Here is a 26819-nt window from a genome sequence, read left to right on the forward strand (position 1 = left end):
ATCTTTCAGCAAATATGCATCCTTTATATATGTATATTAGATTAGATTAGATTTGATCAGATCGTTGTTCGTTACAAGTCGATTTCAAACTTTTATGCATATACTTTATTATGTACTACTACTAAATTTTGCGTATCAATTATTACACAGCTTTCTTGATGTTGTTTAAGTAGTTAATTCTGTTTTCAGGTATATGATGTATTCCATTCAAAGAAAAAAAACAAGGAAAACTAATTGATAATAGCTGATCATACAAACAAATTAACACTATCATACTAATCACCAAACAAATTTGACATTATCATAATAAAAACCCAAACAAAATTGAAATTACATGGTCAAAACTGCCTTGGATTGGAAAAATCAGCTGTAGCGAATACCTTCTTTCCCAAAAGGGCATCACGCATCACGCATCACGCATCACGCATCAGCTTTCTCAGCTAAAAGAGGCAATTGTCATGCAACACAAAGAAAGCACTAAACTATGGAAAAATGTCAAGCACTTATATATCAAAGTCAACTTACTACTGTACAACCCTTGATGCCCTTGAGAGAGGTGATTACTGATTACTATTGCAAATTAATGGCAAGCTCTAGGAGCAATTCAACTTGGCGAATAGCTCGTTGTTTCTCTTGGTATTTCAACCGACCTGCAACAGACTCTGGGTCAAGGCCTTTCGTATTCTCAACTTGCTTCTGTTCACCTCTCACTTCTTGCAGTAACGTGTCAACCTCTCTCACAAAATCAACCCTCAAAAGAACCTCGTCACTCTCCAATGGTGGACGTAATGGCCCTTGATGCTGTATTAGATTATCAGTTTATCATTATCAGCTAACTATTCATTACCCAAAAAAGGACAGCTTAACAAGTCCATTTTCTTTCAGCAATTCACAATCAACAAAACATCACTCCAACATCTTACCTACAATTTCAAGTATCATGAAATTTAAAACTTCTTTTCTCCTTTTTCGATATACATGATAGACTAAGCACTCCACGCATTCATATATTTGTACCTTATTTAACATAACTTTACTAAAAAAACTATTTGTATTTTGTACCTTATCTAGCTCGAATCCTGCAGGAACAATGATGCTGAAAGGATCCTCTTGCGGGAATGTCTTATTCATATATTTCTTGCATTCCTTTAGCCACCCTTCATCATCAAACCCATCATGCATATTCAAAAGATCGTTCAGCAATCTCATAGCAGGTGAAGCCTCTCGTTTCAAAATCTCAGTCTACATTTTTTACAAGACTCGCATTAGAAAACCAAGAGTTCTGCAATACTTTCCATGAACCTAGGAGTTTGTAAACTGCGTCTGGAACTTACAAAGGAACTGATAAATGTCCTAGACCAATCATGATGATTTCTTACAAATGTAGCGAGAAAGCATACCTCAACCCTCCTGTATAAAAGATCCAAACTTCTGATTGCATCTTTCTCATCCTGTATAAACATGTCAACAGATCTCAGCAACATTGACACCAAAGGCCCAAAACATAAGGAGAATTTTGATCTTCACTGTCCCAATATACTGACAAGAAATATCACCAGAAAATTTGATTCTCTAAGTGTTTGTTTTCTATATAGAAGTGCAGGTAAGAACAAATGACTGAACAAATTTCCAAGTTCTGTTTTTTTCCCCAAATAATTGTTTTGTGGGGAGGGGGGTCAATGTCGGAAAATATTTGAAATTTTGAAGTTGATATATATTAATCCTTTACTAAATTACGAAAAACAGTCTCATTATTCAGGGGCGGTTCTGGGGCGGCGCAGTGTGAGCGACGGAACAGGCCCCCCAAATTTAAATTTCAGATATATCGTAAATATACACAAAAGCAAAACTTGAGTGGTGGTTTTGTTTAAATATACACAAAAACGAAACTTAATTGGCCTAAGTGCATTGATATTAAACCAATGGTCTTGAGTTCTCATCTCCCAAATTAATTTCATCATTTAATTCCTTATCAAATCTCATTTTCAACGGATAAATCTTCAATGTTATCATGAAATTGATGAATAAACCGCTGTTTATCTCCCTAATTGGCCTAATGTAGTGAAGGTTTTGTTTGATAAAATCAGATATTTATTTAAAATAATCAATTGATGGCCCCATTTTAAGAAATTGCACAGGGCCCCTTAGCCGTGGCGTGAACGTAGCCCCGACACTGTCATTATTTTATCAAACAGCCCTTTCTATATATTGGCAAAAATAAATACACTATCATTCTCAAAATTACCCTGAAAATCTGATAATGTAACAAAGAGATGCTTTAGGTTTGAGAAGGAAGACCACGAGAAATCTATTTCATGGAAATTAGAGAACGGAAGCAAGTGGCTCTATTGAGTAGTATTTCAGAGAGAACACATCAGTAACAAGTAAAAGCAACCAGGAACTTGAACACAAGCAAATGAACAACAGGTCCATTCCAGTATAAACAAAAAGCATATAAAAACATACATCTCTTCTAGCAAGATCAAGTCGATTCCAGATGACCATTAGAACAAGTTCGTCAAGCTCCCCTCTCTCAGCAGCTTCTTCAATTTTCTACACAACAAAAACAAAATTAACAATTTTCAAGAAATTATATAAGTACATCTCGATTCTTGCAGATTGGTACAACTGTAAGTAATTCCATTAGACAGAATCAAGGCATGTTTAACTCTAGGAAGCTGGTCCAAAGGGTTAGGATGTGGCAACCTATATCTAAAGCTCACTCAATATAGTGCTCGTAGAAGTTCATTGGCTACAACAGTTGTACAAAAAGGTCTAACATTGAAATTAATTAATGAAATCTAAATTTCTGAAGGAAGAAGGTAGCCTAAGTGGGCAACCACTCTGACATGGTAAAATGTAAGAAATTATTCCCACATTTATTGCAAAATTTATTTCAAAACAATGGAACTATCTGATTCCTCCAATTATCAGCATGCAAGTTTTTAAAGACTTTGATATTGGCATGATGAGAGTTGCCACCAATTGCTTCATCTCAATATGACTATACTTTGGTTCTATTCAAGCTAAAATTAAATGCTCAATGTGAATTCTGCCTTGAAACAAAGAGCTTCTAATGTAATTATTACCTCTTCTACTTCTTCTTCGGCCCTAATAAAGCTTGAAACCAATATTCTTGCTTTCCTAACATCTTCATCCGGAAACTCTTTAAGACGTGTACCAATTTCACGGTACTCTTGGACCTTCCTTTCCTCTTCTTCGTCCTCTTCAAGGCGTCTCCTGTGAAGTTCTTTGGTCTTTTCACGCTGTTTTGCCTGCCAATCCTGTTTTAAGATAATGTTAGGTCCATTCACAAAAATAGTCCCTGTTGACTGCTAGCTTTTTAATTCCATAAAAGATATTAGTTAAAAGGCAAAACTTGCAACTCTAAAATTACATTTGTTAAGGTGTTCAACATGATCAAGTGAAACAGAGCTGACAATATAAATTCTCTGACTATCTCAAGAGCTACAACATTACAGTACCACAATATATTCCATCGCATATAACATTCCTGGTGTATTTTCCATCCTGAATTTCACAGCATCAAAATCTGAAATGGCTGAAAGATAACTTAGCTATATACTGTTATAGACCGGAAAAATCAGCAGAAGAAGAAGAGATCTGGGGAAATATAGATGCTAGATTGTATTTGATGCAATTAAATCACCAAAAAGAGCATACATTCCCAGCTCCAAAGTGGCTAAACAGTCTCACTAAAAGGAACTAACAAAATAAAACTCACATCAAATTACATCATGCCTTCTCTTTCCCTAAACTCTTCTATCTAAAGACTAAGTAATTCCCCTCTAATTGTTGCTCAACTTATCAAACTGAATTATAATGACAATTCCTACTGTGACCCTCTCCAATACTCGATCCATGCTGATAGTATAATGCATCATATTGCAAATTAAGACTCTACAAAACGAAATATATATGCAACTATAGTTCAGCTCAAGTCAACATAACAGGAGTGCAAGACTTTCTCGCAAGCATACATAAATTAAGCAAGACTATTATTTTCGGCAGCTTTTCATAATTCCTCCCACCCAAACTTACTATACTTTTGTGGGAAGGTAAGAACAATCTTTCAACAATTCTCTTATGCCACCAAATAGTGCAAAATAACTCAAATACAGGGTTCTGACAATATCTTTCCATACCATTGTCCAAATATCACTAAATTCTCAACCACACAAGCGTAAAAACTTGACAACATTCCACAAAATCGTCAAGTCACATAAGTCAATAAATGTCTAAATACGACCGAGCAAACCGTTGTAGAACTTATGTTCACTCCTACAAATTTTGGGCTTGCATCAACGATACACTAATCAATCTTCCAGAATTGGATAAAAGGTTGATTATACTCCCCACTTATAGAAATTTGGGTTCTTGGTTAAACCAATCTTCAACTCAATGACTGAATTTAGCAGCACAAACCAAAACAAAGACAGCAAATTATATCCACATAAGAAATACACATCCCCAGAAGCTAATTATTGAAACAAATAACAAAATTAAAACCCAGATAACAAAACCACATACATACATCATCATAAAATTCCGGAGGTAAACCTTGGGGTAGCTCCTGCAAATCTTGGTCTTCTTTGCTCTTAGTCCACCTCAATATTCCTGCAAAAATGAAGAACAATTATCATTAAAACATGGAAAAGGAAAATGCAAAAAGAGTAGAATTATAAGGGGAAAATTGCTAACCAGGAGCAGAAGATTGATGCTTAAAAAGAGGAGAGAAATTAATCATAATGAATGGAGTTGCAAAGTGTGTAATTTGATGGGGTGATATAAATGGGTGTGTTAGATGGAACCCTCTTGCCGCCATTGCTGCTGGGTTCAGAAAGCTCAATTAAAACTCTAATTTTTATAGAGCTGTTTTCTTTGTTAGCCTTTCTATTGGATAATTGATGAATTTGGAGAAAAGTTGAAGTTTTTTTTACTACTTGTAGTTTAGAAGGAGTCAAGGAGGGAACAGAGAAGTCCAGAAAGACAGTGTTCAAGACGGGCGGGACTGCGGGAGCGCAGCAGACATACTAAGGAATGAATACATATTTATAACACTATCTAACCGAATCTAACCTGTTTGTCTAGGTGTGTCGAGCTTTGTTTAACTTTCGATTTAGTTAAATTGATCAAAAGGTCTTGCGCGTATAAGGTGTACAATAAATTTATTGTACACCAAAATAACTTTTATGCAGTTTTTCGTAACTTTAACCTATTTTTCTGTAACTTTTATATTATAAAATAAAAAAGTTGATAGATAAACATTTTAAAGCGTTAAATGATTAATTTATACATTATTAGTGATTTTGAAGAAATAATATTTATTCAAATGAAATAATTGATCATTAAAAAATAGATAACTTTTACACATATAAATGTAACTTTTAAGCATTTTGGGTCAACTTTTACTACAGTGTACGATATTTATTGTACACCCATTGTAAACAAGAATTTGTGTAAACGGATACATTATCTATTTTATTTTGTGTACTACTCCTTCCGTCCCAAAATTATCTTCCTACTTTCCTAAATGAGCGTCCCAAAATTATCTTCCTATTTCTAATTTTGGCTACTAAGGCTTTATTTGGTTGGGAGGAATTGGAAGGAAAAGAAAAGAAAAGAAAGGTAAAATAAGGTTTCATGTATTTGGTACAAATAATTATAAGGGAAGTGGAAGGAAAGGAAGGGAATTGGAAGGAAAGATCCTTTATAAAATTTTCACTTTCATTTCCTCCCAAAATTGGAGGAATTTGGAAGGAAAGAGAAAATTAAAAGCTGTCATTTATATTTCCTTTCTCTTCCCTTCATTTCTTTCCCTTGAACCAAAAACAGGAAAATAAAATCTCTTTCTCTTCCCTTCTTTTCCTTTCTTTTCCCTTCCTTTCTTTTCTCTTCCTTTCCTTTACTAATAGTGAACCAAATAGGGCCTAAGATTCCCACTTTCTCATGTACTATATCATATACTTCATATAAAAAGAGAATTGAAAGTTTGGGTCTAAAACCCATTTGAACAGTTGTCTTTTTAAAAAATTCCTTCCAAGTCCCTCCGGTTGTCATCCTGCCATTCCACCATTTTTGTTTCTCACCAAGACAAACAGCCCCATCCATCTCCTTCCCTGTTACCAACCTACACCGCCACTGAAACTTGCCCACCAGTCATCCCACCGTACTCCCTCTCCTCTCCACGTTGCTCAACAACACAGCAACAGATCCAGAATCCTTCACCATACAACACCTAAGCAACATCACGCAACAACAAGACAGCCTTAAAACCGTAGCTGAGAAACAGAGTAAAAAGAAGAGCATTTATGTTAAGTTCCTCCCTAAGTTGGGTCTGACCGAACCTCGATTGGGTTCGACCTAACATGTTCTACACTCAAATAGTACGGATTAATGAAGGCTCGTGGCTGTCACGTAGTTGCGGGAAAAGATCGACTGCCGGCGTACAATCTCGATTAATGTTGAGTAGTGAGAAAAGATCAAGAAGCCACAATTGATTGAAGAGGAAGGCGAAAGAGATCATACGGGCACGATGATGATGATCATTGATGATGGCTGATGGTTAATGATGGAGATGATGATGATGATGATGATGCGCGGAGGCGAAAGCTGCGAGAACAAAAAGAAAAACAAGAGTCTGATGTTCTTTGGGGGGTGTTTATCTCTTTATTTCCCTTTTTCCTTTTTCTTTTCTCAATTTAATTTCTTTTCATTTTCTTTTACTTATTTCCAATTGCCCTCTTTTATTTCTTTAAATTATTTTAATTAGCTTGTAATATTTGATGTGGGTAAAAATACCCTTGCTTACGTGGCCCAATTGTCGCTGGACACGTGGCACTCCCTAACTGGCTGGCCGCCTATTAGGCTGCCACTTAGAAGTCACCATGTGCTCCTGAGTGACTGGCTTAAATACACTAACCCCTTTAAAGCCCAAGGCCCATAGAGAATTTGATGATGGTGACACATGTCACCATCTGGCAAACCAACCAATCATATGAGCTCACCTTAGGGTTTCCCCCAAAAAGGGGGGACTATAAATATTCCCATTTCCCAAGAAATGGACACACAATTCTAGATCAAGAAACATTCTACTACTCACTTTAATGCTTTCTGTTTATTAATTACATCTTCCTTAAAACCCGTGTCTTACTTAATCATCGGAGGGAATATTCCTACGGGAATATTCTTGTTTTGTAGGTGCGCCGCCGACGTGGACTGGACTCAACACTACGTGGAACCTGATACCTCCTCGTCATCATCCAAGGAAAAACTCCCACAACATTTGGCGCCGTCTGTGGGGAGGTAAGGTAAATGGTAAACGTCCAGCACTTCGGAGACGGGCCCATCAGTCGAAACGAAAACGACGAGACTGCCATCAATGGTGAACGTCCTCCTCGAGGGAGAGACGACAGAAGAAATCCGTCTGTAGGACAGGGCGGTCGTCCTGAACCTACTCCTGAGCCGCAACTTGAGCAGGTTCAAGTAGACGATGAGACGGGTCAACCTTCGCTTCCTCCAGGCGGCCACTTGAGAGCTGATGCCGACACAGTTATGGAAGAAAACCCAGACTTGCCGGTGTCTGCTGGGCAACTTAAAGATATCTTAGATGGCTTCAAGGCGCAGATGGACACCCTACAAGATGAGATCAAAGTTATCCGTTCTCAGTCTCTGGGGACAGGAATACCATTCTTTAATGGACTCACTCGGTCTAATGTCTGGCGGCAAGACCAAGCACGAAATGACGATCATGACAGACTCTTTGATAGAACCAGAACTTCTTTCCAGCCCATAGCTCCGCGTCGGGTTCTACCAACGTTTCGGCCTGAACCTGAACCGTCCAGAAGAGTACCGACCATTCAGCTGGATAGGCCTCAAGAAACTGAGCTGTCAGATACTGGTTCCACTCCCGTCATGCAAGATTCACCCCTCGCTGCCCCTTCGCGCCGTCTCACCAGGACTCATGTCAGCCGTGCGGACAGCGAGCGGCGTAGAACATCCCAGAATAGGAGGCAGGATCCAATATGCCATATTCAGCAAGGAGTGGCCGACATTATCCTTGATTACACCACTCCATTCTGTGCTGATATCATGAACGCCCCCAATGAGCCTAAAGTGAATCCGCCAGCTATTGACGCCTATGACGGCACGTCTGACCCTGATGTGCATCTCTTGGCCTATCGGCACCATATGTATGTCCAAGGAACCACCGATGCAACCTGGTGCAAATACTTCCCGTCCACTCTGAAAGGAGTTGCCTCAAAATGGTTCGAGAAGTTGCCCGCAGGAACGATCAATACTTATGCGGAGTTAGAGATGTTGTTTTCTGCAAGATTTATGGCTTATAAGGAGGAGAAGAAGACGAGCATGCATTTGGGCCGAATACAGCAAGGGAAAGATGAGTCCTTGCGAAGCTATGTTCGACGTTTCAATTTGGAGTCTGGACAGATTCCAGACTTACCTGACTGTGTGGCCTTTGATAATTTCTTCAGGGGACTTAAGAAGGGGTCTTTTAAGTTTGACTTGGTTAAGAAAAGTGTTAGAACTATGGCCGACGCTCTAGATGAGGCCGAGTCCTTCATTCATGCCACTGAAATCTGCTCCGTCCCTAAAGAGTCTAAGGGAACAGAGACCACTGACCATCCGCAGCGAAAGGACAAAGCGGACAAGAAGACCAGCCGTCCGAATGGGACATGGGCCATTGAAAAGAAAGGTTATTAGGCGACTCAGTCTCAAGGACTGAAGAGAGGACGTCCCTATGATAAAGAAAGATTCGAGTACAACACTGACCTGTACACAATACTGTTGGATGTCAGTGATAGATATGAGATTGACCGTCCGTTCCCCATGAAGTCGCCGGTGGAAACTAGGGACAGCTCTCTTTATTGTAAGTTCCACTGTGATGTAGGACACGAAACAAAAGATTGCAAGAGTTTGCGGAGGGCTCTTGATGGGTTAGCTGCCAAAGGGTTCTTGAAGTCGTATCTCAGTTCAAGTGCAGGAGGAAGTGGTAAGAAATTCTACAAGAAAAGCAAGTCACCGTCATACCGCCGTGACGGCAATGATACTGATCCAAAAATCGTGGCCGTCATTTCTGGGGGTCTGGCCGCTGGTGGCCCAACAATGAGAGGTCAAAAGGATTATGCAAGCCGATTGGGACAGGTCATGTTGTCTGGAAAAGCCCCAATGGACCACTTCCCTAAAGTGGAGATTTGTGAATCAGACAGGGGCAAGATCGCCACTCCACACGACGATCCCCTGGTTATTGAATTGAAGGTAGCAAACCTCAAGGTAAGGCGTATATTAGTAGATACGGGGAGTTCGTCTGACATTATCAGCACAGCTTGTCTAAATCGTCTTGAGCATGACCCCAAGACCATTGAAAAGATACATTACCCGATCATTGGATTCGGAGGCGGCATAATTCATCCCCAAGGGATAATCACTTTGCCCCTACGAGTGGGAGGTCGGCATCAGAGCAGGAACCTGAACGTCCGATTTCTAATTGTGAAAGACCTCACTGCCTATAATATCATATTAGGGCGTCCAACTTTAAACCAGGCCAAAGCGGTGGTCGTCACTCATCTTATGCTTATGAAATATGTTTGCGATAAAGGCCAAGTCGACACTATTCATGGTGATCAACAGCTAGCAAGAGACTGTTATCTCACTACGCTAAGTCCCGAGGCTTGGGGAAAAACTGACGAAGCACGAACAAGCTCTAAAAGAAAGCTAGATGAGATAGAGGAGAACGTCAAGAAAGAAACCTTCACCATTGCCACTGCGCACATGGAAGCCAGAGGACCGGAGCCGGTTGGTGGACATTATGAAATCATCCTCGATGAAGCACGTCCAGATAGGACGGTGCCAGTAGGGGTCTCTCCTGACGACCAGCTTGGGGCACATTTGGTCACTCTCCTGAGAGAATTCCAAGACATTTTTGCCTTTGCTGTGGAAGAAATGTCGGGCATCGATCCAAGCATAGCCGTCCACAAACTCAATGTAGATGAGTCTTTAAAACCTGTTCGTCAGAAGAAGAGAAATCATGGGGAAGCAAGAAACAAAGCCGCAGCGGAAGAAGTTCAGAAGTTGTTAGAAGCTGGGTTCATTCGGCCAAGTCAATATCCAGATTGGGTGGAAAATGTAGTGTTGGTGCCAAAACCCAACAAATCCTGGAGAATGTGTGTGGATTATACAGATTTAAACAAGGCTTGCCCAAAAGACAACTTCCCTTTGCCCAAGATAGACCGGCTGGTGGATTCAACGGCAGGTCATGCTTTGATGTCCTTCATGGATGCATACTCGGGTTTTCACCAAATTCCCTTGTGGCCAGATGATCAAGAGAAAACGTCATTTGTTACTGAGCAAGGCCTGTATTGCTACAAAGTGATGCCGTTCGGCTTAAAGAATGCGCCGGCCACATTTCAACGTCTGGTCAACACTGTCTTCTCTGGTCAGTTAGGGCGCAATATTGAAGCCTACATTGATGATATGATAGTAAAAAGCAAGCAACATGAAGAACACTTGGCTGACCTAAGAGAAACTTTTGAGACGCTCCGAAAATACCAGATGAGGTTGAATCCAAAGAAGTGTGTTTTTGGGGTGACAGCTGGAAAGTTCTTGGGATTCCTCATTGATGAAAGGGGAATCGAGGCCAATCCTGACAAAGTACAAGCAGTAATAGATATGACGTCGCCAAAATCAGTCAAGGAAGTTCAACGCCTGACGGGATGTCTAGCAGCCCTGGGGCGGTTCCTATCGAGGGCAGGTGACAAGTGTCATTACTTCTTCGGCACAATCAAGAAAAAGAGCAAATTTGAATGGACTGAGGCGGCAGAAACTGCCTTTGTCCGATTAAAGGAACACCTCCACACCTTACCTCGGCTTGTCAGTCCTCTCCAGGGGGAAACTTTGTATGTATATTTGGCCATTTCCGAGTGGTCCTTGAGTGCTGTCTTGCTGACTGAAAGGGAAGGAGTGCAACTCCCCGTCTATTTTGTGAGCCATGTCCTGTAGAACGCTGAATTAAGATATTCCCCAATTGAGAAGTTCGCACTTGCACTGTTTATGGCCAGCAAGAAGTTGCGCCCTTATTTTCTGGCACACAAACTAGTGGTATGCACAGACCAGCCCTTGAAACAACCCCTTACTAAGCTAGACGCTGCCGGACGAATGCTGAAATGGGCAATTGAGCTAAATGCATTTGATATCTCATATGAGCCTCGAAAAGCTATCAAGGGACAAGCATTTGCAGATTTCATTGCAGAAATGACGAGGCCGAATTTTGAAAAGAATGTGACGACTCGATGGACAGTCTATGTAGATGGCTCGTCAACCCAGAACGGGTGTGGAGCCGGCATAATATGTCAATCTCCTGAAGGAGACAAGTATGAATATGCCATGAGATTCAACTTCCAAACGTCCAACAATGAAGCAGAGTATGAGGCTTTATTAGCCGGTATAAAAATGTGCAAAGCCGCTGGAGCTCAAGAGATACTTGCCTTCTCTGATTCTCAGCTCATTGTGAGCCAAGTAAATGGGGACTATGAGGCAAGGGACCCTAACATGATCAAATATATGCAGGCTGTGCATCAAGAAGTAGAACATCTAAAGAGCTTCGAAGCTAAGCAGATTCCCAGAACGGAGAACAATCAGGCCGATGCCCTGTCAAAACTAGCTAGCTCGGCTTCCTGTGATACTCCGCGTCACGTGTTTTGGGAAGTGAAGGATAAGCGAAGTATTGAACAGGAATTGTGCGCTCCTATAGTAGCTGTCCTGGATCGGTCGTCAACATGGATGGACCCTATCATTGCTTACAAAATGGACGGTACGCTTCCAGACGATTCAAGTTTGGCTGCCAAAATACAAAAAAAGAGTTCTTGGTTTGAATGGTGGAATGGAGTTTTGTACAAAAAGTCATTTTCCAGACCTCTCCTGCGGTGCGTCACTCCTGAGAAAGGAAAGGAAATTCTAGACGATTTGCACCAAGGATTATGTAGCTCCTACATTGGAGGACGAGCCCTAGCAGAGAAAGCTTTGCGAACTGGTTATTATTGGCCCACTTTGAGAGAAGACGCCCTAGTCATGGTGCAAAAATGTGACAAGTGCCAACGATTTGCTCATCTCATCCACATGCCGGCCCACCCACTCACTCCTATTATGAGTCCCATTCCGTTTGCCAAGTAGGGGATGGATCTGTTAGGGCCATATACAGCGGCCCCCGGAGGCCGGCGCTATGTGATAGTTGCTGTTGATTACTTCACCAAGTGGGTTGATGTTAGGTTATGATACATATGACAATTCATAAATCATGCGGAAAAACCATAAAGCCAGGAAAGCATATTATTTACACATAATCATTTAGCATAGTTTAGATGCATACTCTTTGTTGCGTGCCTTCCCTAGCTGCGCCCGAACCGAACAAGAACAAGTCTTTAGGACTCCAAGTGTCGTCCCTCCGTAGATAGTCCACAGCACGTCCGGATCCGCCTTAAGCTTGACCAACTAGGATCGCCCTTAAGGTACTTAGAAATTTCGGCACTTATAGGCAATTGTGTGACTGAATTTTTGCTCTCAAAAATCACTTTGAATACTTGAATACTCGATATAAATTGTGAGCATTGATCACCTATTTATAGGGCATGGGTATCGGATATTAGAATCCTACTAGAAAACGATTTAGTGAATCTGAATTAATCTAAAATTCAATCACTTAATTTATCTAGTAGACTTAGGAATCAATCTTATACGAATCCTAACCGATCAAGGTTTCGTACGCAAGCACAAACACACACCAGGCGCAGCAGCCCACGAGGGGCGCCTTGCGTGCGCGCGCGCTGAGCCCAGGCCCAGCAAGTGCTCGCAGCCCACGAGGGGCGCGCGCCTGCTGGCCTTGCTCTCGCGTTTGGGCTTTGCTTGCTTTGGTCGCGCGCGGGCTTTGCTAGGCGTTGGGCCTAGCTTCATGCTAGGCCTTGCGTCTAGTAAGCTCGTCCGATGTTTATTCGTACGATACGCTTCCGATTAAATTCCCGGTTTCGGAATTCATTTCCGATACGAACAATATTTAATATTTCCGATTCCGGAATCAATTTCCGTTTCGAACAAATATTTAATATTTCCGTTTCCGGAATTATTTTCGGATTCCGATAATATTTCTGATTCTGACAATATTTCCGTTTCCGGCAATATTTCCGATTCCGGCAATATTTCCATTTCCGATAATATTTTCCGATACGTACCATGTTTCCGTTTCCGGCAACATCTACGACTTGGATAATATTTATATTTCCGATACGATCCATATTTCCGTTTCCGGCAATATCATCGTTTCCGGAGTATTCATTTCTTGCCTGTGACGATCTCAGCTCCCACTGAAACCAAGATCCGTCGATTCCGAATATCCATAGATGGAGTATTTAATGCCATTAAATACTTGGTCCGTTTACGTACTATTTGTGTGACCCTACGGGTTCAGTCAAGAGTAAGCTGTGGATTAATATAATTAATTCCACTTGAACTGAAGCGGCCTCTAGTCAGGCATTCAGCTCACTTGATCTCACTGAATTATTAACTTGTTAATTAATACTGAACCGCACTTATTAGACTTAACATTGAATGTATACTTGGACCAAGGGCATTATTTCCTTCAGTTGAAGCATAAGCTCTCAAAAACATAAAGACAAGTGATGTGAGGGCGTTTATTTGGAAAAATATCATGACTCGCTTTGGAATACCACAAGCTATCGTCTTTGATAATGGGCCTCAGTTTGAGACGCCTAAACTGAAGGAGTGGTTAGCAGATCACGGCATACACAGCTGTTTTGCCTCAGTAGGACGACCTCAAGCCATTGGCCAAGTCGAAGCATTTAACAAGATCATCTCCGAGGGGATAAAGAAGAAACTAGACGAGGCCAAGGGTCTATGGGCTGACGAGCTGTCAAACGTCTTGTGGTCCATCCGCACCACGGCCAAAAACTCAACCGGCGAAACCCCATTCCTGCTAGCCTATGGTGCAGAGGCCGTGTTGCCCATAAAAATGTGTGAACCTACACTAAGAGTCATGTTATATGACGAGAATGCCAACTGGGAAATGATGAAGCTGGCCCTTGACTTTTTACCTGAAGTGAGAGGAAATGCAGCGTTGAGGCAACAGTTGTACAAAATAAGGATGGCAAGGGAATACAACAAGAAAGTCTCTAAAAGAGTGCTCAAGGTAGGCGACTTTGTTCTCCGAAAAATGGAGTCTGTGGGACGAGCCAATGAACAGGGTAAACTGACGCCCACTTGGGAAGGACCCTATGAGATCTATGACGAAGTCAGAGATGGAACCTATCGCATTCAGGACATGACGGGACGGCCTATTTTACGCACCTGGAATGCAGACAATCTCAAAAAATACTTTTTCTAGGGTTTATTCTGACTATCTTTTATGAAAGAATATGTGGTCTAGACAACAGTAGCTAATGGGCCTAATGGAGTAGTAGTCTCTCTTGTAACCGGCTAAATTTGCCTTACAAAGTATAAATAATACTACTCTTGTTTCGTCCTATTTATTACTCTCTACTAATCCAACATATGCATGCAAAAAGCCTAATCGAATAAGGGGCCTAAGAAGTGGCCCCAGATTAGCACAACATTTACAAGCCTAATTGTTTGAAGCCTAAGAAGTGGCCCAGATTAGCATCAACATAGGCTGATCACCTATTAATTTGTAAAAACCGTTCCCGAAAACACGAGCGTCTTAATTTTCTAAGGCAAATAGGTTCATTCCCTATATGCCGCGGCAACAAACATGCCGTTTCACATTTACGACGGGGGCAAACCCCCACATAATTCAAATGTTGCGGCATCAAACATGCCGTGCCCAATTTGCGACGGGGGCAAACCCCTCCCAATTTGTCCTTTTTTCAAAAACGTGAATATTTTCTAAGGCAAATAGGTTCATTCCCTATATGCCGCGGCAACAAACATGCCGTTTCACATTTACGACGGGGGCAAACCCCCACATAATTCAAATGCTGCGGCATCAAACATGCCGCGCCCAATTTGCGACGGGGGCAAACCCCTCCCAATTTGTCGTTTTTTCAAAAACGTGAATATTTTCTAAGGAAAATAGGTTCATTCCCTATATGCCGCGGCAACAAACATGTCGTTTCACATTTACGACGGGGGCAAACCCCCACATAATTCAAATGCTGCGGCATCAAACATGCCGCGCCCAATTTGCGACGGGGACAAACCCCTCCCAATTTGTCGTTTTTTCAAAAACGTGAATATTTTCTAAGGCAAATAGGTTCATTCCCTATATGCCGCGGAAACAAACATGCCGTTTCACATTTACGACGGGGGCAAACCCCCCACATAATTCAAATGTTGCGGCATCAAACATGCCGCGCCCAATTTGCGACGGGGGCAAACCCCTCACAATTTGTCGTTTTCTTAAACGAATTTTCTAAGGCAAGTGGGATTACTCCTACAGGCAGAAACAAAACGGCGGAACCGCACAATAATCCCCATACCCAAGTTCAGCGGCAATCATACTGATTGATTGACTTGCGTCAATCAATCAACTAAAATAAACTTGGGCATGGGAGTCTGATCTAGAGACTTGCAAACACCTGCTCTGGGGCATAAAATGGACGGCTAATCATACAAGACATCAATAACAGAGAAGGCGTTTAAAAGTCTCAAAACTGAAAAAGATAATATAAAAAGGTGACGAATCACCACGGGCTCGCGCTCAAAACGGCGCCAAATTCAAACAAAAAATTAAAAATTATCCAGACAAATGCCCTAGGCGTTAAAACAGAATTAAAAATTATTCATTACAGGCGCTCTAGGCGCCATAAAAACTTATTGATTATGATAAGGGGGAGTGAAGTTAGGACCCAGTAGGTTGAGCGGCGGCAGAATGAGCGGAAGTCGACGTGCCCACACCATCTGGACCGTCGACAGCAGGTTTTGAGGTTGGCTGAGCTGAAGTCTCCTCCTCCTGAGCCGGTGAGTTCACCTACTCACTTTCGGCGTCGGAATCCTCGAAAACGGGAGGAGGAAGACCTTGTCTCTCGGCCTCAATAATTGCACCCTACTTTTGAATTTGCCGCTCAAACCAGGCGAATGAGAAGTACGTCCTCCATGCAGGCGTCCCAGGCTCGGCAAGTTCTCTCTCTCACCTCCTCCGCGGCCAACTTGGCCTCGGCCTTCACCTGAGAAACCTCGGCCTGAGAAGCCGAGACCATCTCTTCAAGACTGGCCACTTGCTGGCGCAAGCTTGCAGCTTCCTTCACCTTGGCCTCGGCCTCCTGGAGGAACGACTGGGTAGAAAGGGCTTCGGCATTCAGGGTCTCAATAGCTAGAACTTGTTCATTAATCTTGACCAAGAACTGCTTCTTGTCACTCCTCAGGACGGCCAGCTCCTTACTCTGAGCTTCAATGGTCTCCTGCATCTCCAGCCGAACCTTCTCTACCGTCGCCATGGCATAGTCACCAGCATTGGTAGCCTTATGCACCTGCCGCTGAAGCTGACTGGTGACGTCAGCTCGCCAGCGCTTAAAGCCCTCGGCCTTAATAAGCAGCTGCGAGAAAAATACAAGTAAGAAAGAATAAAATTGCTAAGTAAAAGGATGAAGAAGAAAGTAAGACGCTTACATCCAAAAGAACCGCCTGCATAGCCTCAAACTGGGCATCCGCCGCCGGAGGGAATTGGTCCACATATTCCTTCGGCACGGCCTTAATCACTGAAGATATGATCTTAGCCTTATCTCGGGATGAGAAATGCCGGGACGGAGGAATATTGCGGACCTCCTCGTCCAAAGCTGCCTGCCGGCCAAAAGCTGTACGAAAGAAAGGCAAGAGTATTACACCAAGTCCTTAACCCAGAAAACAACTAAGCCTAGAAGGATACTGAGCATACCTGGATCGTCACCACCTCGCGGAGGAGGACGAGGCGCTTCTGGGGCTTGGGCTGCCTGAGCCGTTGGGTGATCATCCTAGCCGTCTAGGATCTCGACCGGCGTAGGAGACACAGCCCTCCTGCTGGGACCAGCTCCTCCCCTAGCATCCCCCCGTTTGGCCGAGCCTTCTGGAGGGGGGTGCTGTCGAAGAGGAGTCACAGCCATGGGGACGACCTTGACCGGAGAATCTGTAGACTTCTCCGACACGTCCTCCTTCTTGGGACGCCGGATCTCCGCCTTGACTTTAGGACGCTTCCCCGCTGCGGAAGCATCCCCCTCGTCGGCCTTGCGCTTTGAGCCAGCCGGACCCTTCTCACCCTTCTGCAAAAACAGACACAAGCACCATAAAGAAAATGACGAACCAATAAGACCAACATCAGTGAAGGTAAGATAATTTACTTTCGCCGGGGCACCCCCGCCGAGTCCTCTCAGCTTCTGGTCAACCATCTGGGTTAACCACTCCTTGGTGTTAATGACCCCCTTCTCTTGCGGAGGAAGCTTGGACATGGCAACGGCTGCAAAAGGCGATTTTATAGAAGTTAGAAAACAAGTAACATCCAATGCATAAAGACAGTAAGGCCAAGATACTTTGGTCCAACCTATGGTCTAGACCAGCCGCCGCCAGGAACACGGAGTCCCTGAGCTGAGAACACGACGGAAGCCAGGATAGGGGAATGTTTAAGTTCTTGGCTTGGGCCGTCACGGCTTCAGCCTGGAAATGGACCGTGATTTGATCCCATTCTTGCGCCGTTAAGGCCGGCAACTCCTCGTTCCCTCCGGCAAAGTGAGGATTTAGCTGCCAACGGCTAAACTTCAGCTCCGCCTCCTCATCGGCGGTCCACATCACCACCCACCTCATTCTCCAGAGATGGTGTTTTGACGGCTTGTCAAAGGTGGTGGCATACTCCCCTTTGTTAGCCAACTGGAACCAACCTTCAGCTCCCTTCACCTTCTGAAAGCGCACCAGCCTAAGAAAGGCATTGAAAGATGGCTTCAGGCCTAACAGCTCACACTTGACAACGTATCCAAGTACGTTCGTCCAAGAGTTGGGGGTCAGTTGGCAGATACCAATGCCGAACCCATCCAATACCTCCTCCACAAAAGGATGGACGGGGAAGCGTAATCCACTCTTAAAAGCTCCAGCATACACAGGGAACTCGCCTGGGCCCACGTCAAAAATAGTGGACGCCTCACTTTCAGGAAATCTCATTTCGTAGCCTGGGCCGGTATTCATACCAGCGGCATAATTTTCTTTATGCCTATCCAGCCATTTAAGCCACTTCGGATCAGCCCCAATATAACCTGCATCGATTTGAGCATTCTCACCCTGGACGCCCCCAACAACAACCTGAGGCGCTCCAGCTACCTCTTCAGCTTCTTCACCCCCAGCCTCGTCGCCGCTCTCGTCTGGCTCCGACTCATCGAACGAGGCGGCAGGCTGTTCTGATGGACCGGCTTCCATCTCTTCCATCCAGAACTCGTCAAAGTAAGTACCCCCTTGACGAGCACTACTAGTCTCACCTGGGAGAGTCCGGCTTATTTCCCCCGCCGGCACTTTGATGGATCTCCCCCCTGAGAAAGAAGGGTCCATCTGCTGACCTCTAAGCCGCAAGTCAGCAATATTTGCCGTATTTTTCGTCCTCGCCATCGTGTCCTGCATAAAGACGCAATGGGAGGCCGAACTTAACGACGGGCTTAAAAGGAAACAATGAGGGATATTGGTGCGGCGCAGATCAGACCACCATATCCAGGAGCTCCAACCTTAACGGCTCGAGAACCATAAGCCATTGTTCCGAAAAGAAAAATAGACGACACCAACATTGACGAATACAAAAAATACAAAAATAACTTATTTAAATCAGGACCTTAACTCAAAAAATAACGGAGATGATGGCGTCACAGGTGAGCGTCACGAAAAGAAGACGAAAGGCCTGTCCGGTCTCTCCTTCGTCTTAAGAGAATGGGCTGAATCGAAGAAAGCGCCAAGAATCTCGGTAAAATCTCTCTCTAGGGAAGCACAGAGGTGAATTTTGAAAAGTGAAAAATGAAAATTTTACCCTCCTTCACCTATATATAGGGAGGGCAGATTGGGAAAGGTCGCCACGTGGCGCATCCTGCTCGGTTCAAAACGCCCAATCAGGAGATCAAGGGTCAAGGAAGGGCATCAAGCTAACCCTCTTACCTTAATACCCTTCTTGAGGGGCAAATGATGTGGGTAAAAATACCCTTGCTTACGTGGCCCAATTGTCGCTGGACACGTGGCACTCCCTAACTGGCTGGCCGCCTATTAGGCTGCCACTTAGAAGTCACCATGTGCTCCTGAGTGACTGGCTTAAATACACTAACCCCTTTAAAGCCCAAGGCCCATAGAGAATTTGATGATGGTGACACATGTCACCATCTGGCAAACCAACCAATCATATGAGCTCACCTTAGGGTTTCCCCCAAAAAGGGGGGACTATAAATATTCCCATTTCCCAAGAAATGGACACACAATTCTAGATCAAGAAACATTCTACTACTCACTTTAATGCTTTATGTTTATTAATTACATCTTCCTTAAAACCCGTGTCTTACTTAAGCATCGGAGGGAATATTCCTACGGGAATATTCTTGTTTTGTAGGTGCGCCGCCGATGTGGACTGGACTCAACACTACGTGAAACCTGATACCTCCTCGTCATCATCCAAGGAAAAACTCCCACAACAATATTTATACCCCATTTTGGGTCATGAGTTCATGACCAACCTATGTACATAATTAGACAATTTTTAGGGTTCTTCATTAGTTTAGTTTATAGAGAGAAAGTTTGTGGTCCTCGCATGTCTCTTCACACATTATTATTTAATCTAACTAAAAAACGAATTTACTTACCCATTTGCTTTTGATTATAAACAATTCTTAATAAGTTTTTTCCATTGTATAGGTATGACAATCTCACCTCTCACTCTTGTGAATTGAAATTCTTCATAATGTAACGTAAAACAATAGAAATAATCTTAAGAGTTGTATATAAAAGTTATAGGTATAAACATTATACATTAACTTATCATCCTTAATAATCGACCAGCTAAAGTGGGATTTTTGTCTAAAAATGGGAAATCTCTTATTGACTTCTACGTTAATTTGAGAAATAAAATAACTAGAGTATCTGTGACTCCATCCGTATTTAAAAGATTTCCTTCCGGCCAATTTTTGCTTTGTTAAGTTTTGGTTGTTTGTAATTTAGAAGAGACAAAAGTGGTGGTAGCAAATGTATTTTATATAAGAGTAAAGTTGTAATTTTCATCATCATTTATATTTTGTAGTATTGGGAAATACTTTTATTAATGGCCCAAAACGGAAAATTTAAAATAGGCTAAACAAAAATGGACGAAGGGAATATTTAAGTGCGGTCTTATGGATATTTTTCCTAAATACTTCGTATATCCTAACACATATAAAGGCTTGAACTCTCATTACTATTCATGGAACATTGAGTTGCCCATTTTACCCTTTGTTATCCTTCGATTTTACGGAGTGTGCCCTTATCCTCCTGCTCGTATCCATCTAACGTCTCTGCTTTAGATTGGGAACCTGTGTTTTCCCTTTCCCCCTTTCTGGTAAACTCATCTCCTCTCCTATGGCTTTGGTAGCTCAACTGATCCTTTGTTCCTACTTTTCTTCTTCGTATTCGCTCCATTTACCCAATCTATCCAGGTATAATACCTTTGAACATCAAGAACACTCATTAGATTTATCCTCGGTTTTCATTTCTCCGATCAAGGCGTTTTGTCAGCCTCCGCCTCTACTCCTCTGTCTTGAATCCGGCATCAATACCTTACATCTGGTTTCCCTCTATCTCAAACTCTTCTTTCTCATACTTTCGTTGATTTAGGGTTCCTCATTTCACAAGTTTTGAGAAACTCAACCATCGCAATTCTTCAAAACACATGGAATTCGCAGAAACCCTAAATTAGCCCCTTCATCAATATCCCATCTTCTTCCTAAACCCTAATAACCAGGTTTTCAATTCATCAGGCTTCTCTGCATACGAAAAGCGAGACAGAAAGAGGATTGAAGCTGATATAATTGGAGCTTGTTATTTTGTCAAGTTTATACGAAATTGAAGGTTTACTCTTCAAAATCTGTAAGCTTCGACATTAATTCCTTTGTTCATGTTATTTATTTTAAGTTGTTCTTTCTCTTATTTCTTAATTTGTTGTTTCTGTTTACCTAAATGATTCTTCTATGTCAATGTTCTTATTTTGATTGGTTTTGTATAATTTTGGTTTGAATTTAATACCCTTTCATAAGCTGTTTAAACTAATGTCAACCCTTGTCTACTTCTAGGATTACAATCCCTGAACCTACTATCCCCCTATCCATTCTGCACGACCAGACCAGGGGAAGAAGGCCTTAGATATGTATGCAATGCTGCTGCAAGAAAATTTGACGGGAAGGAGCTGGAGTTGGTTATTGTCATTCTACCGGACAATAATAGTTCCTTATATGGTACAATTTCTTCATTTTTTTGGGTATTATTTGCTTAGTTGCTTATAATCATTAACTTCTCACACCTTCACTTTCATTTCTTTTAAAGACATGAAGACTGCAGCTTTAGCTATAATATTTTTTTTCATACTCTGAATAATCCTAGAGATTTGGTTATGGTGCAAATAAAAATGGCAGGATTCCTGCACCATATCATTGTCTGGAAGTTTGTGTTTCATTTAGGTGATCATTTGAAACGAATTTGTGAGACAGACTTGTGATTGATTACACAATGCTGCCTAACCAAATATGTCTAGAAAGTTTCTCGACAATACCTAGCAAATCATTGTTTGAAGAATAATGTAAAGGTATGTGTGATAATGCAACTTATTCAACTTAAAGCCAAGGTTATGTTATCATATGTTTGATCTACCTGTGAAATAGCAATCAGGTAGATAAAACATATGAAAACATAACCCTTCTATTTTAATGTTGGCATGATGGTTATTCCCGTGGTTGTTGAGGACATCTGGCAATTTCATGTGTACGCTTCAGACCCTTGTCTTACTTGAAAGTGTATGGGTTCTTGTTTGAATTTGTGTAATTGTCACTTTTTCCTGTTTGTTTGAATTTGGGAAATGGGACTTCATTTTTGCCAATTTGTGTGGTTTGATGATCATCTGTTGAATTTTGTTAGCTGGCTATTGTTTTTCGACTTCACAAATTAACGTGAAGGTGATCTAGGTACTAATTTAAAATCTATGTTTTGTGAATGTATTTAAATTAAGGACTAAATTTGCAATGTGCTAAACCTTGAAATGGGCATTAATTGTTTTGTATTTATCTTTAATTTGTTGTTAATCTGTAAAGCACTATGCAATTTTTGATTTTCTATTTTCTTTTCCCCTTCTGTACTCAAGCTTAATCTTCTGGAGTGCGATTTTGAGGAGGAGGAGGTTGGGTAGGGATGGAGGGAATCTGGTAGAGTGATGGTGGGAGGAAAAATATGCGAAGTTACTCCCAAACTCCATCATCGCTTCTCAAATCCGAAAGAAGACTCACATCAAAGACCCCAAGGTTTTACCCCTAATTGACCTAATCTTAAATTTATTTTTATATTATCTGGGTAATCTTTTAGAAACTTTCGTTATTTTGTGTGAGTAGGGTAAATTGTAATGTTTTTTATCGTCGATTCGTCGTGTTTCGAATACGTAGACATTGATTGTATTATTGTGTTGTAATGTTGGCGGTTTTAGCTCCTTTTTGGTGGTTATGTTTAGCATAAGAATTAAAATTGGCTCAATGCAAAACAATCATGTAAATGCTGAATTTCGATTTTAGATAAATCTTCGGTATTTATTACAGAATAAACATAAATGCTCGGTTTCTATTTCTTGGTTTGTATCTTGCTTTAGTTAAAAGTTTAATTTGAATTATGGTTATAATGTTAATTAACCATACCCCCCCTTGGTTTTAAAATACATGCACACATGTACACACACTTTGGAGAATTAATCTGAAGCTTGGTTTATATGCGAAGCTAGACTTATGATCCTGGTGGTGATGCGGGATGTGACTATATACAACAGAGGCAGCAACTTAAGTTGGCAGGCCAATCTCTTCACTTGGACTGGTAGTTACAGTAGATTTCTTGAATTTGCTGCTTTATAACCAGGGGTCTTTTTACAATGGAAGCCGGTATGACTTTTTCAACGTTAACGGAACTCTTCCGGAAGAGGTCGAGCCTTCATTTATCAACAAGGTCGAGCCCGGCCCATTGAACATGTATATGATAGGAAAATATCAAATTAGTTGTATATGATTACTTTGTACTCCATAATCCGTATATATGATGTTTCTCTAGGCTTTTTATCCTCTTTATTTTGTTTGTGCATGAGATAAAGTATTATATAATATCGTATTCTTGTTATTCAATTGACTTAGCTTATACATAGTACGGGTAGTATATACTTATTATTTTAAGATGTTTTTAAGTCAGATTACATGAACATGTTCTAATACAATTGTGTAAGTTGTTAATCTAAGGATTGGTGAACCTTCCCCTAACATTGCTTCCTTTCTCCTTGCAGATAAAACCTGTTAAAGTCCGGCAAGCTGTTGGCTTACTTCTGAAAAATAATCTTAGAACTGCGCGCTTTCAAAACTATGGCCCCAACTAATCAGCAATATATGAATCAGAGTTGTTTCCTTGTCTTGTATCACCTGATAGGCACATCCGTACAACTGTTGGGATCACAATTAGTGTTATTATGCAGCTTGTAGGAGTTATTGGTTGACCTGAGACGTTGCAGGCTCTCTTAACTCATTTAGACATACTGATCTTAGTCAGGTCAAAGTGGCTATGGTTGCTTTATCAAAGGTATGACTATCCACTGGTTGATATACAACAGTGAATCAAATACGAAATACTTACTCTACTTTTCGCTCCTTTTTTCACCTATTACGATCAATAACGGATTTTGTTGGTGTTATATGTATTATCTGGTAGTTGATTTTTTTTGAAAATTAATTGATTATACTATATTTTTGGTAATGACTTCTGAATTTGGGTGTTTGGTTCTGATTTGTGAATCGATTTAGTAGTATTCAGTTGTCGATCATCTCCATCTTCTATTCTAGATATTCTCTCGAAGTGGTCGTTGCTAATTTTTCTTTTTGAATCTCTATCAATTAATTAATTCTATATATTTGGGTTTTTAGGGTATATTTCTAACTTTAATTGTGGGGTTTCAAATTTGGGAACTGTCGTTGTCAGTTTTAGTTTGGTTTTGGGGTGATCACTTTGAATTAATTTATGTGTGGGGTATTTTGGAGGAGTTGTGTTATTTTATTGGTTATTCATCCCAAGTTGGTAGAAGGGGTTGTGGTATAATGGTGGTTATGGGGATCCAAAGACTAAGGACTGTAGTGGAAGTTAGAAGGTGGCTGCGAATGAGCTGCCGAGTTTTGATCCTCCAATACCAATCTCTAATACATTGTAAATTTATCCCCCTTATATTGTTATCTTTTTTATTATTAGATTTAGAGTTTTTATAGTGTTGATTTGTTTACCTACCTTTTGATCTAATTACAAGTTATTTGAATTGAATATGTTTTTTTTTTTTTTTTGGCTCTTTTGGAAAGGAAATCTCAACTCTAATTGGGAAACTTAATTAAGATTTACTTATTCTTAATACTTAATACTTAATGTTAGTTTGCTAGCTTGTGACATTTGGTGAGTATTTGATCTATTTTTGGATATAGTGATTGGAGGAAGTTCGAGTTGGACATGTCGGTTTTTAGTAGTGATTGGAGATTTGGAGGATATAGTGATTGAAAGATGTATGAAATCATGTCAGTTTTGAGTAATTCTTATGATTTTTGAAGATTGAGAAGGTATTATGGTGTTTTCATATATAAGTAAGAAGTACAATAACTGAGTATGGTTCCGCTTTTTCAACTAAGTGAAAGTAGTTCATATGGTCTTTGAAGATCGAGAAGGTATTATGGTGTTTTGGTGGGGAAGTAAGACGTACAATCACTGTTTATGCTGTTTATTTTTTGCATCGAAAAAAACTTATTATGGGTCTGCTTTTCAACGAAATGAATAAAATGGATACAACTTTACCAGTTATTATTCTGGAGGGTATTCATAATGTGAATTCATTTTCAGGTTTGAAGGATCTGTGATATTTTTCTTTTAAAAAAAATTCTTATTTATATATTTTTTTAAAATCTTAAATCTTATTTATATATGTATTTAAAATATTATTTATCAATTAGTCATTGGTGACAGATTTTACTCTGATTCTTTAAGGTATGGGGTAATTGGCACTCTGTCATGCATATGGAGACTTCACAGAACCATTATATTGGAGTGTAAATGACCTGGAATTTATTTGCATTGAAACAGGAAATCATTCACAATATTTAAAGAGGAAACGGGCTATCCCTGGTACAGCTTTGGCGGCGACACTTGCTTCCGCAACTATAGTTTCATATTCTATTCCCGATGTATGTTCACAAGGTGCCCGTTCTCACTGCATACAGAAGACCAAAGAGATGGGTACCTAGCAGGGAATGAAGAGAGTTGGTATATGTATGGTTTATTTAACTGGAGAGGTGTGTATTTAGTTATTTTATTATTCATAAATCAAATGTGCGCTATCTCTAGCTTCAGATTTCAACATTTGGATATACCCTTAGACCTTTGATGTGTAACCGATTTACTGAACATTATATTTGTTGAATGAGTTCACGTGCACATGTACATAATTACTGAACACGGTTGGTGATTAACACATTCTTAGCATTCTGGTGTTTGGTTTCGGCAGGTGAGCTGTAGGATTATTATATAGGTTATATTATAGAATCTTCCTAGAAGTTTTACTTGAGAAGTTGTCTACTATTGTATTATTCTGCTCTGCGCAGCTGCTAGCTTATTGTGGAAGGTACAATTGCATATTTGGTAACCTTTATCTCTCCAATTCTGTTACTGTATTATTCTGCTCTTCTGCTCAGCTGATATCTGTAGCTCGAGCCTTTGACATTAATTCAGCACTTCAGCATTGCATACGTCATTTCTCTCCTAAACAATGAAAGCATTAAGAGCCACACTGACAGGGCTTGGTTTCAACATGATGTTAGTTTCCTAGATCATGAATGGATGGCACCGGCAAGGGGGATGGGCCTTGAGACTTCCTATGAATTCATTCATAAAGGTATATTTCCTCTTTTGTAATTACAAATTTTTGTAAAGACGTAAAACGAAAGTGTAAAAACTTAATTGGGACGGAGGGAGTATTAAGTTTGAAATAACTAATTTTTTCATGTACACAAAGGAAAATGACCAGGTGTATGTTTATATGGTACATATAATCTTTGCCATTTTCATAATTGGAGGAAGGTACTGAAATGTTTAATAAATGTTGCAGAATCGTATTCATAATTGGAGGAAGACGACTCTAAGTTTGACTTGTATTCTATTTCTAGCTGCTGCATGCAATATGGTTTATACTTTATACGTAAGAGTCTTATCTGCATCTTTCCTTCCATCACCTTTTATTTCTGGGCCAAACCTTTCCTCTTGCAACATTATTCCCTTGGAAATAAAAAAAAGGTGGTGTTCATTATTAAGGCATTGTCCACTGCACATATGTCCACTTTAAAGATGATGTTCAGTCCTAGCTCTTAGGGACCAACTAATCTAACTAGAGTCTGCATTGATATAAGATATTACAAAATACCAGAAGTAACAAGTATGTGTTTTCCTTAAGAAGCGTACTGATTAATTCTTTAAACTTTATTATGCCAAGTGGGTTCATGGCTGAGTTCAGTTTCTTTTGTCACCAACTCTCTTGAGTCTCTTCTACT

The 26819-nt window shown here is 40.8% G+C and overlaps 1 protein-coding gene and 1 long non-coding RNA gene across 6 annotated transcripts; one reads left to right on the forward strand and one right to left on the reverse strand.

Annotated features, from left to right (window-relative positions):
* Positions 1-248: 248 nt before the first annotated feature.
* On the reverse strand, positions 249-5062 carry LOC110805582 (protein PALE CRESS, chloroplastic). The gene is made up of 7 exons (XM_022011202.2): positions 4723-5062; positions 4556-4638; positions 3090-3284; positions 2467-2553; positions 1401-1451; positions 1063-1242; positions 249-801 (listed from the first exon to the last, which is right to left on the reverse strand). The coding sequence occupies exons 1-7, from the start codon at positions 4844-4846 to the stop codon at positions 571-573; spliced, it is 951 nt and encodes a 316-aa protein (XP_021866894.1). The 5' UTR covers positions 4847-5062; the 3' UTR covers positions 249-570.
* Positions 5063-20510: 15448 nt separating this feature from the next.
* LOC110779317 (uncharacterized) lies at positions 20511-25729 on the forward strand. 5 transcript variants are annotated; one of them, XR_008932753.1, is made up of 6 exons: positions 20511-21102; positions 21306-21467; positions 22367-22523; positions 22987-23208; positions 23537-23826; positions 25360-25729. It is a non-coding gene; the product is annotated as an uncharacterized lncRNA (long non-coding RNA). The 5 variants fall into 5 exon arrangements; XR_008932751.1 differs by having other exon boundaries at positions 22991-23208; XR_002531087.2 differs by lacking the exon at positions 22987-23208 and adding an exon at positions 21645-21814 and having other exon boundaries at positions 20516-21102.
* Positions 25730-26819: the final 1090 nt, after the last annotated feature.

This window comes from Spinacia oleracea, chromosome 4 (assembly GCF_020520425.1).
Source record: "Spinacia oleracea cultivar Varoflay chromosome 4, BTI_SOV_V1, whole genome shotgun sequence".
Lineage (NCBI taxonomy): Eukaryota > Viridiplantae > Streptophyta > Magnoliopsida > Caryophyllales > Amaranthaceae > Spinacia > Spinacia oleracea.

Coding starts and splice junctions, on each gene's coding strand:
- LOC110805582 (XM_022011202.2), bottom strand. CDS start 4,846: ATGGCGGCAAGAGGGTTCCATCTAACACACCCATTTATATCACCCCAT. Junction 3,285..4,555: donor CTCCGGAATTTTATGATGAT/GTATGTATGTGG, acceptor ATCTTAAAACAG/GATTGGCAGGCAAAACAGCG. Junction 1,243..1,400: donor TTTTATACAGGAGGGTTGAG/GTATGCTTTCTC, acceptor TAAAAAATGTAG/ACTGAGATTTTGAAACGAGA.